Genomic DNA, 12,205 nt, shown 5'->3' on the forward strand with positions numbered 1-12,205 from the left:
GACATTTTTTAGTTAATTAATCAAATTAACCAAATCGATCGAATGTTAACCCCTTATTCAAATTATAGGACAAATGGTACATGATCTAATGAACGCAAGTATCTTTTAACAAGGGTGGGCAAGAAAAATTACAAGACCGAATCAAATCGTAAAATCAAACCAAATCAAATTGAAAAATCAACTAATCATTTTTCGATTCAGTTTCAGTTCAAAGTTCTTAATTTTTTCGGTTATAAGTTTGGTTTTGATTCGACCCATTTAATAATCATAATTAACCAATCCAAACCAATATATTATAAATATACAAAAATACATATTATATACAATATCATATAAAATTTTAATAACTTAAATTTTAAAAGTTATATTAATCCAAATTTCATACTTAAATTTTATTTTAAAAACTTTAAATTTACATGAAATAAAAAATATTATTTGTAGTGACTTTAAAATTTTAAATTATACTTAACAGTTCAATTTAGTTAAGCATTGGATATTGATTTAAAAATCTATTAATCGAATTTCAATTAACTATTTTAAATGATTTGGTTTCGATTTACATTTTATATCAGATCAAAACTTCAATTTTACTAATAATTCGGGAGTAATGGCTCAATTAATCAAACCTTACCAGAACCCTTTTAGGGTTGAAATTCATCTAGAAGGCGCTCGTGTCAACAAACATGTTTGTCTTATAATTTGAATGAAGGGCACATGAGCCATTGGTAGGGTAGGCACTAGGCAGTAGGCACTCTACTGCCCTCCTCAGAACAAAGCAATCAACAAAGATGCATGAATGTTCCTTGTCACCCCATTTAGCATTAGAGGGTTTGTTCTGAGAGGAGAAGGAAGAAAATAATTTTGATAGTGATTGGCTTGATTGGTCTTCACTCCTCCGCAGTGCTTGCTCTGGCGCAGTTCATGGAAGTCTCTGCGTTTTGTTAATATATCTCGGCGTTGATATCAGAGTCGGTGAAATTGTGTAATGGGTTTTATCATTTGGCATGTTCTGGATTGATTTTGCGGCCATTGTTCTGTATTTCACTGCAGATGGAAAGGTCAGATCTCATCTTTGCTTTTTACTTTTTTGGTTTTTGGAATTTGACAGCGCGAGGAGAAATGGGAGAAGGATGTGAGGACTGCAGGAAATGGGAAGAGTTGTTTTACTGGACCCATTTTCAGTCGATGCATTTCGCTCAATTTTTATCTGAAGATTTCGACCAGCAGCTGGTGAGTTCAATTTTCGTAATCGTAGTTAGGACGTCGCCATTTTGCTTTGTGAACTGTAGGCAACGAATTGACCCTGTTTGTGTTCTGCTTGTGTAACGCAAGATGACCCATCTTGGTTTCTTTGCTATGCATATGTTAAACTCACCAGCCTGATCTAGGCACAAACAAGTTGCAAAATTTTTGAATAAATAGTTTGTTTACTTGTATAAACTATTTATTTATTTATTTTGTATTTGAAGATTTCAAACTAATTATATAAATATATATATATATATAACTTTTTTTTAAAATAAATTATACAAGATAGTATGCGAATTCATGAATTTTGGAACTTAAATTTGAATGTTAGTGATTTAAAAGAAACTCAATAGATATATTTTACAAATCATATTGTAAGATCTGAATTTCATGCTCGCAGGCGTGAAGTGGGAGTAGAATCTCACAAATCATATTGTAAGGTCCGGATTCATGCTCACATATGTGAAATAAGAGTTTGAAATGAAGAAAATAAAAAATATATATATTTTTTAACTCTTTTATATAAATTTAAGATATGAGGAAAACAATATGCCATATTGTAATCAATTGAAAACTATAAATGAAAACTAAAGTATTTCCACAAGCAAACCATGTCAAAATCTTTTATTATTTTTTTACAAAAAGCAAAAATTAATTTATTAGTCAAGGGAAAAATTAAAATAATACAAGTTGCTTCCCTCTCTCTCTCTTGGTGGTATTTTAGAAATCTAGTTGAGATTATCTTTCCAAGTAGTGAATAATCTAGAGATGTCAAAAGACAGAGCAAGTTTTTTCATTGAAATAGTGCTTGGGAATATAGGTTTCGAACTTATATTTAGATTTAGATAGATTTAAATAAATTTTAATATAATTTTATATTACATTTCATCTAAATATAATGCAAATTTAAATTCAATACCCTTCAAAATATGAGGTTACTATTTTTATAACTTTATACTTGAAAAATACTTCTTTTACTTTTCTTTAGCTTATTTTCATACAAATGTTAGGAAGGTAAATCTTTTTGAAAAATTAGAAGAAAAAATTTATTTTTATCAGTAAACATGCTCCGAACTTTTTCAGGACCTTTTTGATCGGTATGTATATATTATTAATTTAGTAATAGTAGAGTGAAACATTGTCCCAACACGTTTGTCAATTGTCCATTGTCCATTGCTTTTTACCGGGTAGTGTGCCCCGGTCCTTCCAAGCGACTCGCGCACATTGATCTAACTCTTCTCCTTTCGCCCACGGTTATGGACGAATTAATTCAAGACAAATACATGTTAGACTAGTCATCACATCATTTTAATATCCATTATCATTTTCCCTCTTACTACATAAAATTGAAAAAAAATATCAAAATGTTCTTTAAAAAAAACTTCATTAAGAATGTGCATATTCCTTTCCCTTAATATGTTAAAACAAAAAATACAATAATAATTACTTACCACGATATTATTAAAAATTATTGTACTTGAATAACTTTTGTATTTCAATTAGGTCTTTAAATAACTACAATAAATGTCATTTTGTATTTCACATCTTTCATACACATTCACAATACATCAAATTACTGTAAAAATGTCGATAGAGTCCCCTCTTAAAATCGAGTATATCCATCCTTGCACCCGTTCAAAGAAAATATTTTTTATCGGCAATCGATACTAGTATGTTTACAACTTTCATATACAACTTTCATACACATTCATAGTACATCAAATAATTGTAAAAATTTCGGTAAAGTCTCCTCCTAAAATCGAGTATATCCATCTATGCACCTGTTCAAAGAAAACATTTTTCATCAACAATCAATATCAGTATGTTCACAACTTTCATACGCATTCATAGTACATCGAATGAGTGTAAAAATTTTGACAGTCTCCTCTAAAAATTGAGTATATTCATCCATATACCTATTAAAAAAAAACATTTTTCATCGGCAATCGATACCAGTATGTTCACAACTTTTATTCACAACTTTCATACACATTCATAGTACATCAAATAATTGTAAAAATTTTGGTAGAGTCTCCTCTTAAATCGAGTATATCCATCCTTGCACATATTCAAATAAAACATTTTTCATTGGCAATCGATACCTGTATGTTCACAACTTTCATTCACAACTTTCATACATAACTTTTATATGCAACTTACATTCACATATACAAATTAGGGAATAACAAATAAACATCCCAAATTATACAGAAATAATGCAATGAGGTTATACAAATGAAATCAAAAGAATTGATGTTATACAAATGAAATCAAAAGAATCATACTACTACACAACACAATATAGGGTTCAAGTACATATATAACAAATGCCCACTTAAGTGCCACATGGAGGTTGTCTCCAGTCTTGGGGTGGTTGTCGTCTGCATCTGCCCTCTCCTTCTTGGTCATCTCTATACGGTCTCCTGTCTATCATCATCCTATATGTCTATCATCTCCGCCTAGAGGTACTGCATCATCATCATCCATGTGAAGCGGATGGGAAGATGACTCATATAATGATACTAGACGAGAACAAGGTGGCATGGCTAGTGCATCAACGTCCTCCGCATCTACACAATCGTCCAACATGAATGACATGGATGGGTCATCCGGATGCAAAAGATCATCCTCCTGCTCCACTGGGATGATATGCTCTCTCTAATGCTCCCATGCATCCACATACATCCAGTGGAAAGTCATCCAGTCGGTCACCCCTCGACTGTGTTCATCAACTGTATGGAGGTTGTAACGCCCTGAACCCTTAATCTCGGGTTCGGTGCGTTATACTTGATAAATTCCAGATAATCCATAATTCATAACATATGCAGTGGAAACATAAACATAATCTCCTTATAATATAAAAATCATAATCAATAATACCAGAGTTTACTACCATTGTATAACATCCATACTATCCATCCAATACCTGCATTACCATAAATACATATCTCTCCAAACATTCTAGTATTTTCACAATCATTCCTTTTATAACCGACTTAAAACATAAAGATATAAAACATAAATATTTATATTTCCCAAAGTATTATCAGTATATACCATTTTTCTTAGTACTTCTCAAAAAGTCTAAAAAGCCTCGAGTTCCCTAATTTCGACTTCGAGGATGTCCTGAAAAAGAAATAATCATATTTTTGGGTGAGTCATATCTCAGTAAGGAAAGAAATATACATATTAAAACAGCGTGTGTCTAATATGATGTATATAGATATCATTTTAAATGCATTTTCAAATCATTATTTAAAACTAGCCGAACCAATTTTCCATGGACGCATTGAATTGAAAAATAAAATTCCCACGTGAATCATTATTTAATATTTTTTATAAAAAAAAAAAAAAAAATTCCAAGTTTTACCATCTTTAAAACTGAACTCGAATAAAAAATAGTCCAGCTAAAGACCAGCTAGGCTTAAATTTCTCACAATCGACTTGGACTCGGGCATATGCATCGTTTAGTATTTTGACCTATTTATCTTAAAACTTCTGGACAAAAGCCGACAACTACACTTAGAAAACACCGCTGTGAGGTGATGGCCCGCAAACGCATGCCTGCACTCCGGGTGAGGAGGGAATGGTTTGTTCTCTTTCCGATGTGGGACTGCTTCGCTTCCTCTCTCCCCCTTTTCAACTCCTCCCTCCCCTGCTCCACTAAGGCGCTAGCCATCAATTCCCTTCCCTTCTCCCCTACTACAAATTCCTATTTCCGATGTGGGACACATGGAAAGATGATCAGTCTTCCTAGTGGTCTCCCCTCTTCCAGTGATCTCTTTCCCATACCATTTATTTGTGCAACAAATTATTTTATTAGTGTACAATAAACTAGTTAATTTAACATTAAATTAATGGATAGGATATTTAAATACTAAATTTAAAATTGAGTTCATTTTTTGAGATGAGTAGATGTCTGCTTAGAAATATAAGGTTTTACTGAGTTTAGCTTTGAGCAGCTTGATGAAAAATTGAAAAATCAAACTAAACCACTAAACTAAATTAAATCAAACGAAAAATTTAGTTAAGTTAGCCATTTTTTTATTTTATTTTGGTTTGAATTTTTTTTTTTCAGTTATTGGTTTGATTACGACCCATTCAATAATTATAGTTAACCAAATGGAACCAATATATTTAAAATATAATTTTAATATATTCTCTATGTTGGTGTATTTTAATATTATTATATTTTTTTATGTATTATAATATTATTATTTTATTGTTATCTTGAAAAAGAAGATGTACTTTAGATTGAGTTATGGTCATTCATTCATATATCTCATAAATGCATTAAATTAATTATATGAATGTACCTTAAATCTAGGATTGTATTTACTTAATATATACATGACTTATTTATTAAGTACATGGAGAATGAAGGGTTATTTTGTGCCTATAAATAGACCCTTGAGGCATTAGCACAATACATCAATCTCTTCTCTTCATTTTCATCATGTGACACTCCGATTTTCCTTCCATATTTTTTTTTTACAATAATAAACAATAATCAATCATCTATCAAATATTTCTAATACCATGATAACAATGTCAACCCAGTCCATAGTGGAATACCGGGGATATATCTGTTCATAAATACACACCATCCATGCAGTGGAATACATAAAGTGTTTGAGTCTCATATACAATACCAGAGTACTATAACCTCCACACATATACATACACATCCTCAAAAATCCATAAAATACTCTAGGGATTATACAGAACATATCCCCAACTCGAAATCACATACCTGGAATGCTAGGGTACTAGATCTCCTCTACCTCGGAGCTCGCTCCACTTGTTTGGCTTGATTTCCTGTAATGTTTAAATTCTGGGTGAGACACCTCTCAGTAAGACGGAATAAATTATTGACAGTGTGTGGCAACATGAGTTTTGATATATCATAACACATTCATTTAATTAGTTATATCAATTGAGAAAAACATATAGATATGTACTCATAGTCATATATATATATATATATATATATATATATATATATATATATATTTATATAAACATAATTTCCTAAGCTTTCATTTCTCATATTCAGGTTCTAGCTCATGAGTATCCACCAGTATATAACACAATGTGTATGTAACTCATGACTGTTCATTTTTCATTTCATTTCTCATATTCATATTCTAACTCATGAGTATCCACCAGTATATAACACTACACATCTGTAACTTATGGCTATTCATTTTTCATAAACATGTTTTAACTCATGAGCATCCACTAGTATATAACACAATGCGTCTATAGCTCATGGCTGTTTGTCATATCTGTAACATAATTATCGCGTCTGTAATGAGGAACCATCCTGAGGACATTCATGTTACATCGTCATGTATTCACCCCACATGACCGGGTTGTGCGGCTCGAAAGTGGGACCTAACCGTGGTTGGCCTATCAGGTTAGATCAAAACTGTACCCGTCTGTAGTACGACTGGCCTACCCAAATCTGGTCCGGACCCTAGGGGGTAGCTCTACTCTTCACAGACCCAATCGACTGTCACTGCCACACTCTATCTAAGACGTATGGTTGCACTAACACATTTGCTAGCAACGGTACCGTGCTTTCTGTATATCACTGATCCATCAGGGTTCTCATTTCTACATTTCTGTATTCATATTTCATCATGTCTGTATAGTTCTCATCATATCTGTATATATCTCATCTCATGTCTGTATATATCTCATTTCATCATTTCTGTAAAAACATCATTGTGTATATCATATATCATAATTTCTGTATGAACATATATGTATTACTTATATCAACATTTCTGTATAAACATATCTATGGATTTCATACCACCAATTTTATATAGAACATATTTGTATAAATCTCATATCATCATATCTGTATAAAACATATATGTGTTTCTCATATATTCATATATGTATAAAACATATCAGTATATCTCATATTATCATATCTGTATATCTCATAACATCATTTCTGTATAAAAACACATTTGTATATCTCATATCATCATTTCTTAGTGCAAATCATATATTTTAGTATAAATCACATCCCCAGTATAAAATTCTTATTCCATATTCCTCATGCCACACAATTTTTCACGGATAATCATAATATAATAATCATAGGGAAAATACCCATATCATAGTTTTTCCAAAACCATATATCATGTTCTCATTTTCGCATACTTTAAGTCAACCAGTTAATTTCCCAAAAATATATGTTATAATTTATTCCCTTTACCTGTTTACTGAGAGGGTGCCTGCTAAGATCTCTAAACCCACGCCCGCGGCATTTGGAGCTCAAAACCCTGAAATCATTTTCCCCCAGTTCAATCAACTCAACCCTTATAATCATTTAAACATCCCTATGCCCATACACTCCATTTAATCAGTTAAATTCTAAGTAGATAACACAATTATCATCCTTACCTCAACTTTGGAGTGGTGCCTGGAAATCTCAAAACACAAAACTGCTCCGATCAAATGGTGGAGAATCGTCGTCGGGATCTCGAAATGATATTTTCTAACTGATTCGAGTTTGAATTGGGATAGAAATCAAAGAGAGAAGGAGGGAGGGTCGCAACCCTAGAGATAGAAGGAGAGAAATATGATTTTCTCCCAAAAAATGTGACTTGAATTCCTTATATAGTTGACAGACCCGCAGCAAAATCGTCGACAGTTTTCCTGAAACCGTCGACAGTTTGGTTTTTAACCAAACATATTTTCATTGTTTTACCCTTACCTGGCTGCGGTAACTCAAAACCGTCGATGATTTTTTGGCCTCCCACCAAAGCATCGATGGTTTGGTCTACACCAAATCATTTTCCATCTTTTCTTTGTTTTTCTTATTATTTAAATTTTTCTAGTCTCTACATCCTCACCTCCTTACAAAAATTTTGCCCTCGAAATTTGCTATCACTGGTACCAATCTTTAAGAAAAATACCAAAATTTTATTAATTACCCTCACTTATGGTGAAGGAATACCATGGTTACATAGGAGGGTCCTGAGAGATTACAATTAATCACATAAAAAGAAAACTCTCCCAAAACCATTCATAACCAAAACCAAAAACACTCACAACCCTACATTGTACAAGTCATTAGACATACACTGTCATTTACTTTTATTCTTATTTGTTCAAGCATGGTTTGAGGATATGGTTGATATGTTAACTGGCTATAGTTGGTACTCGAATATTGACCTGCACAGTTGGCATCATCAAATTAGAATTAGACTGGGAGATGAGTGGAAAATGACCTTTAAGACCCAAGATGGTTTATTTGAGCAATTGTTCATGCCCTTTGGACTCTCTAATGCTCCCAACACTTTTATGAGCATAGGAAAATTCCTAGTGGCCTATTCAGATGATATATTGGTCTACAGTAAAATTAGGGAGGAGCACCTGGTACACATTTATGAGGTTTTGGTCACCTTGAGGGGAGCAAAATTATTTGATAACCTCAAGAACTGCAACTTATTATAATCTAGTGTGTTGTTTCTTGGTTTTATGTTCTTTTCAGGGGTGTAGCCATTAAGCTAGATAAGGTTAGAACCATCAGAACCATTAGAAAGTGGTTTAAGCCTGAGACTATTACTAAGGTTTGTAGCTTTCATGGGCTCACTACTTTCTATAGGCGATTCATAATGCATTTTGGCACCATCATGGCTTCTGTCATTGATTGTTCAAAGAAAGGGGAGTTTCATTGGAGCTGCTTAGCTACTAGAGCTTTTAGAGAGGTCAAACAGAAGATGACGGAAGCACTTGTACTTAAGCATCCAGGCCTCAGTAGAGTCTTTGATGTGGCTTGTGATGCCTTTGGGTTAGGTATAGGTAGGATCTTGAGTTAGGAGGGCACCCTATAGCATTTTTTAGGAAAAAAAATTTTCAAAGTCTAGATAGAGATAGCATATATGACAAAGAGTTCTATGTTGTAGCTAGATCCCTTCAACATTGGAGATTGACTTGTTACTCCAATAGTTTGTACACTTTTTTGACCACCTTGCTTTGCTATATTTAAGCTCACAGAAGAAGTTGAGTGTGAAGCATGTTGGTTGGGTAGAGTTCCTTAATGCTTTGTTCTTAAGCATTGTTTCAGTGTTGAGAATAAGGTGGGTGATGGCATCAATAGAGTAGTAGTTATTATTGATATCACGAGAGCCAATTTGGGTTTGACTGTTTGAAGGTGACTATTTTTATTTTCCTAATTTCAAGTTCATCTTTTAGCAGGTGAGTGAGAGTCCACACAGAGATATTTTAATTTTATAATCAATAAGGGATACCTATCTCGAGGTACTAGGTTATGCCTTCCCCATACTTCTTTTATAGATCTTTTAGTTTGGGACTTGCATTTTAGAGGGTTAGCTAGTCATCTAGGGAGGGATAAAACCATTGTGTTAGTTGAGGATTGGTTTTATTGGCCTTTCTTGAGGAATAATATTGCTAGGATAGTGTCTTGGTGTTGTATATATCAGTTAGCCAAATCCAAGAGACACGATACTGGTCTTTATACCCCTATTCCATTGCTACACATACCTTGGATAGACCTAAGTATGGATTTTGTCTTTGGACTCCCAAAAACAGCCTAGTGACATGATTTCATATTTTTCGTTGTTTATAGATTTTCCAAGATGACACATTTTATCCCATGCGATAAGACCTTTGATGCACCTTATATAGCTAAATTGTTCTTTAAATAGGTTGTCAAATTGCATAGTTGCCAACTTGCGTAGTGTTTGATTGGGATATCAAGTTTTTTAGTTACTTTTGGAAGAAACTTTGGAATATGTGTGGGACTCACTTGATGATCTCTTTGCTTGCCACCCACAAATTGATGGTCGGATTGAGGTTGTGAATTATAGTCTAGGTGACCTACTTAGGTGTGTAGTGGAGAAAAACATGGCAATTGGGGATTGGTGCTACCTACTATTGAGTATGCTTATAATAATTCTATGAATAGGTCCATGGGTAAGAGTTCTTTTGAGTGTGTAACTGTTTATTTGGGTACAACCCCATTGTGCACCCATTGATCTGGTTCCTTTGCCACTAAGTACCCCTATTTTAGAGGCTATTGAGTCTTTTGTTCCTCACATTCATGGGTTGCATGCTGAGGCTAAGCGAAAATTTTCCACGAGTAATATTGAGTATGCTTATAATAATTCTATGAATAGGTCCACGGGTAAGAGTTCTTTTGAGTGTGTATTTGGTTACGACCCCACCATGCACCCATTGATATGCTTCCTTTGCCACTAAGTGCCCATATTTTAGAGGCTGCTGAGTCTTTTGTTCCTCACATTCATGGGTTGCATGCTGAGGCTAAGCGAAAATTTTCCACGAGTAATATTGAGTATGCTTATAATAATTCTATGAATAGGTCCACGGGTAAGAGTTCTTTTGAGTGTGTATTTGGTTACGACCCCACCATGCACCCATTGATCTGCTTCCTTTGCCACTAAGTGCCCATATTTTAGAGGCTGCTGAGTCTTTTGTTCCTCACATTCATGGGTTGCATGCTGAGGCTAAGCGAAAATTTTCCACGAGTAATATTGAGTATGCTTATAATAATTCTATGAATAGGTCCACGGGTAAGAGTTCTTTTGAGTGTGTATTTGGTTACGACCCCACCATGCACCCATTGATCTGCTTCCTTTGCCACTAAGTGCCCATATTTTAGAGGCTGCTGAGTCTTTTGTTCCTCACATTCATGGGTTGCATGCTGAGGCTAAGCGAAAACTTTCCATGAGTAATATGGATTACAAACTTGCTGCATATGTGCATAAGAGAGCTAGAGACTTCAATGTAGGTGATAGTGGCATGGTACCCATTAGACCTGAACGCTACCCTAGAAATTCATTTAAAAAGTTCCATATCTATGCCATTGGCCTTTTCTTCATCCTGACCTACTGCATATTTACTTGATTTTCCTGCTCATATGACCATTAGTCCAGTTTTTAATGTGGTAGATTTGACACCTTATCGAGGCACCTCTGAGCCTCTTGCTTTGCCATCTGCTCATGAAGGGTAAGCAGCTCCTCAGCCTCCTTCTATTTCTCATCTAGAGGTGACAGTGGAGTCTATTTTAGATGATGAGTTCGTGACATCTCCTCAGGGTGGTTTCCATTGATACTTGGTTCCGTGGAGTGGTCCCGAGTTAGATGCTACATGGCTTACTAAGAATGCTATCCATGGAAGCGCTCCTAAGTTGCTACAGTCATATTTACAGTCCCACCGTCCGGAGCAGAGTTCCTTTCAACCATACGAGTATGACAGAGGACTGCCTTCTTTTTTCAGGCCGCTCATTTGGCACACCTATTTTAGGCGTAGATTTAGGAAATTGTAATTAGGCTTTCTTTTGTATTGTGTGATAAGACTTTCTTTGGTTTCGTTGGGGTTTTTATGTAAATATGTGTTAGTAGTAATGGGTATAAATGCTGGACGTGCAAGTTATTGTGATTGTTTGGGTCAGAATTGCAAGTGCAGTCCCCCCACCCCCCCCCCCCCCCCCCCCCCCCCCCCCCCCCCCCCCCCCCCCCGGGGGCCCTCGCTCCTGCCCTACCGTCTTCTTCTTCTTCTTCTTTTTCGTTGTATCTAATTCTCTGTTATGTTCTTTTCTCTTCCTATTTTGTATATTTCTCTGTTGTCTGCCCCCTCCCTCTTCTCTTTTGTTCTGTTCTTCTTCTCCTCTTCTTCTTCGTACCCTCTCCCATTATTCTCTCAATTCTTTCTCTGATTTCTAATATTTAGTTGCTTGCCATACATCAGGAGGGTTACCTGTTTAGGGGTGTTAGGTTATGCATTCGCCTCACTTCCTGAAGAGATTCTTAATTTGAGACCTGCATGTTGTTGGGTTAGTTGGTCATTTAGGAAGTGACAGCTGATAAAACCATTGGCTTAGTTTAGGATATTTCTTATTAGCCTTGTATGAAGAGGATTGTTGCTAGGACAGTGTCTTAATCTTGTACAG

At 34.7% G+C, this 12,205-nt stretch overlaps 1 protein-coding gene across 3 annotated transcripts in view; it reads left to right on the top strand.

The window, feature by feature from the left end:
• The first annotated feature begins 709 nt into the window (after window positions 1-709).
• Window positions 710-12,205, top strand: part of LOC131162558 (B3 domain-containing protein REM16-like) — a 29,504-nt gene continuing 18,008 nt past the window's right edge. For 2 of the 3 annotated variants that reach the window (XM_058119168.1, XM_058119169.1), the window contains exons 1-2: window positions 710-968; window positions 1,109-1,230. In XM_058119168.1, coding sequence (XP_057975151.1) covers window positions 1,120-1,230 — 111 coding nt within the window. In that variant the 5' untranslated portion in view covers window positions 710-968; window positions 1,109-1,119. Of the gene's footprint in view, window positions 983-1,108; window positions 1,231-12,205 lie in introns of all 3 variants that reach the window. The other variant, XM_058119167.1, reaches the window with a different exon arrangement.

The sequence above is a fragment of the Malania oleifera genome, chromosome 8, assembly GCF_029873635.1.
Source record: "Malania oleifera isolate guangnan ecotype guangnan chromosome 8, ASM2987363v1, whole genome shotgun sequence".
Lineage (NCBI taxonomy): Eukaryota > Viridiplantae > Streptophyta > Magnoliopsida > Santalales > Ximeniaceae > Malania > Malania oleifera.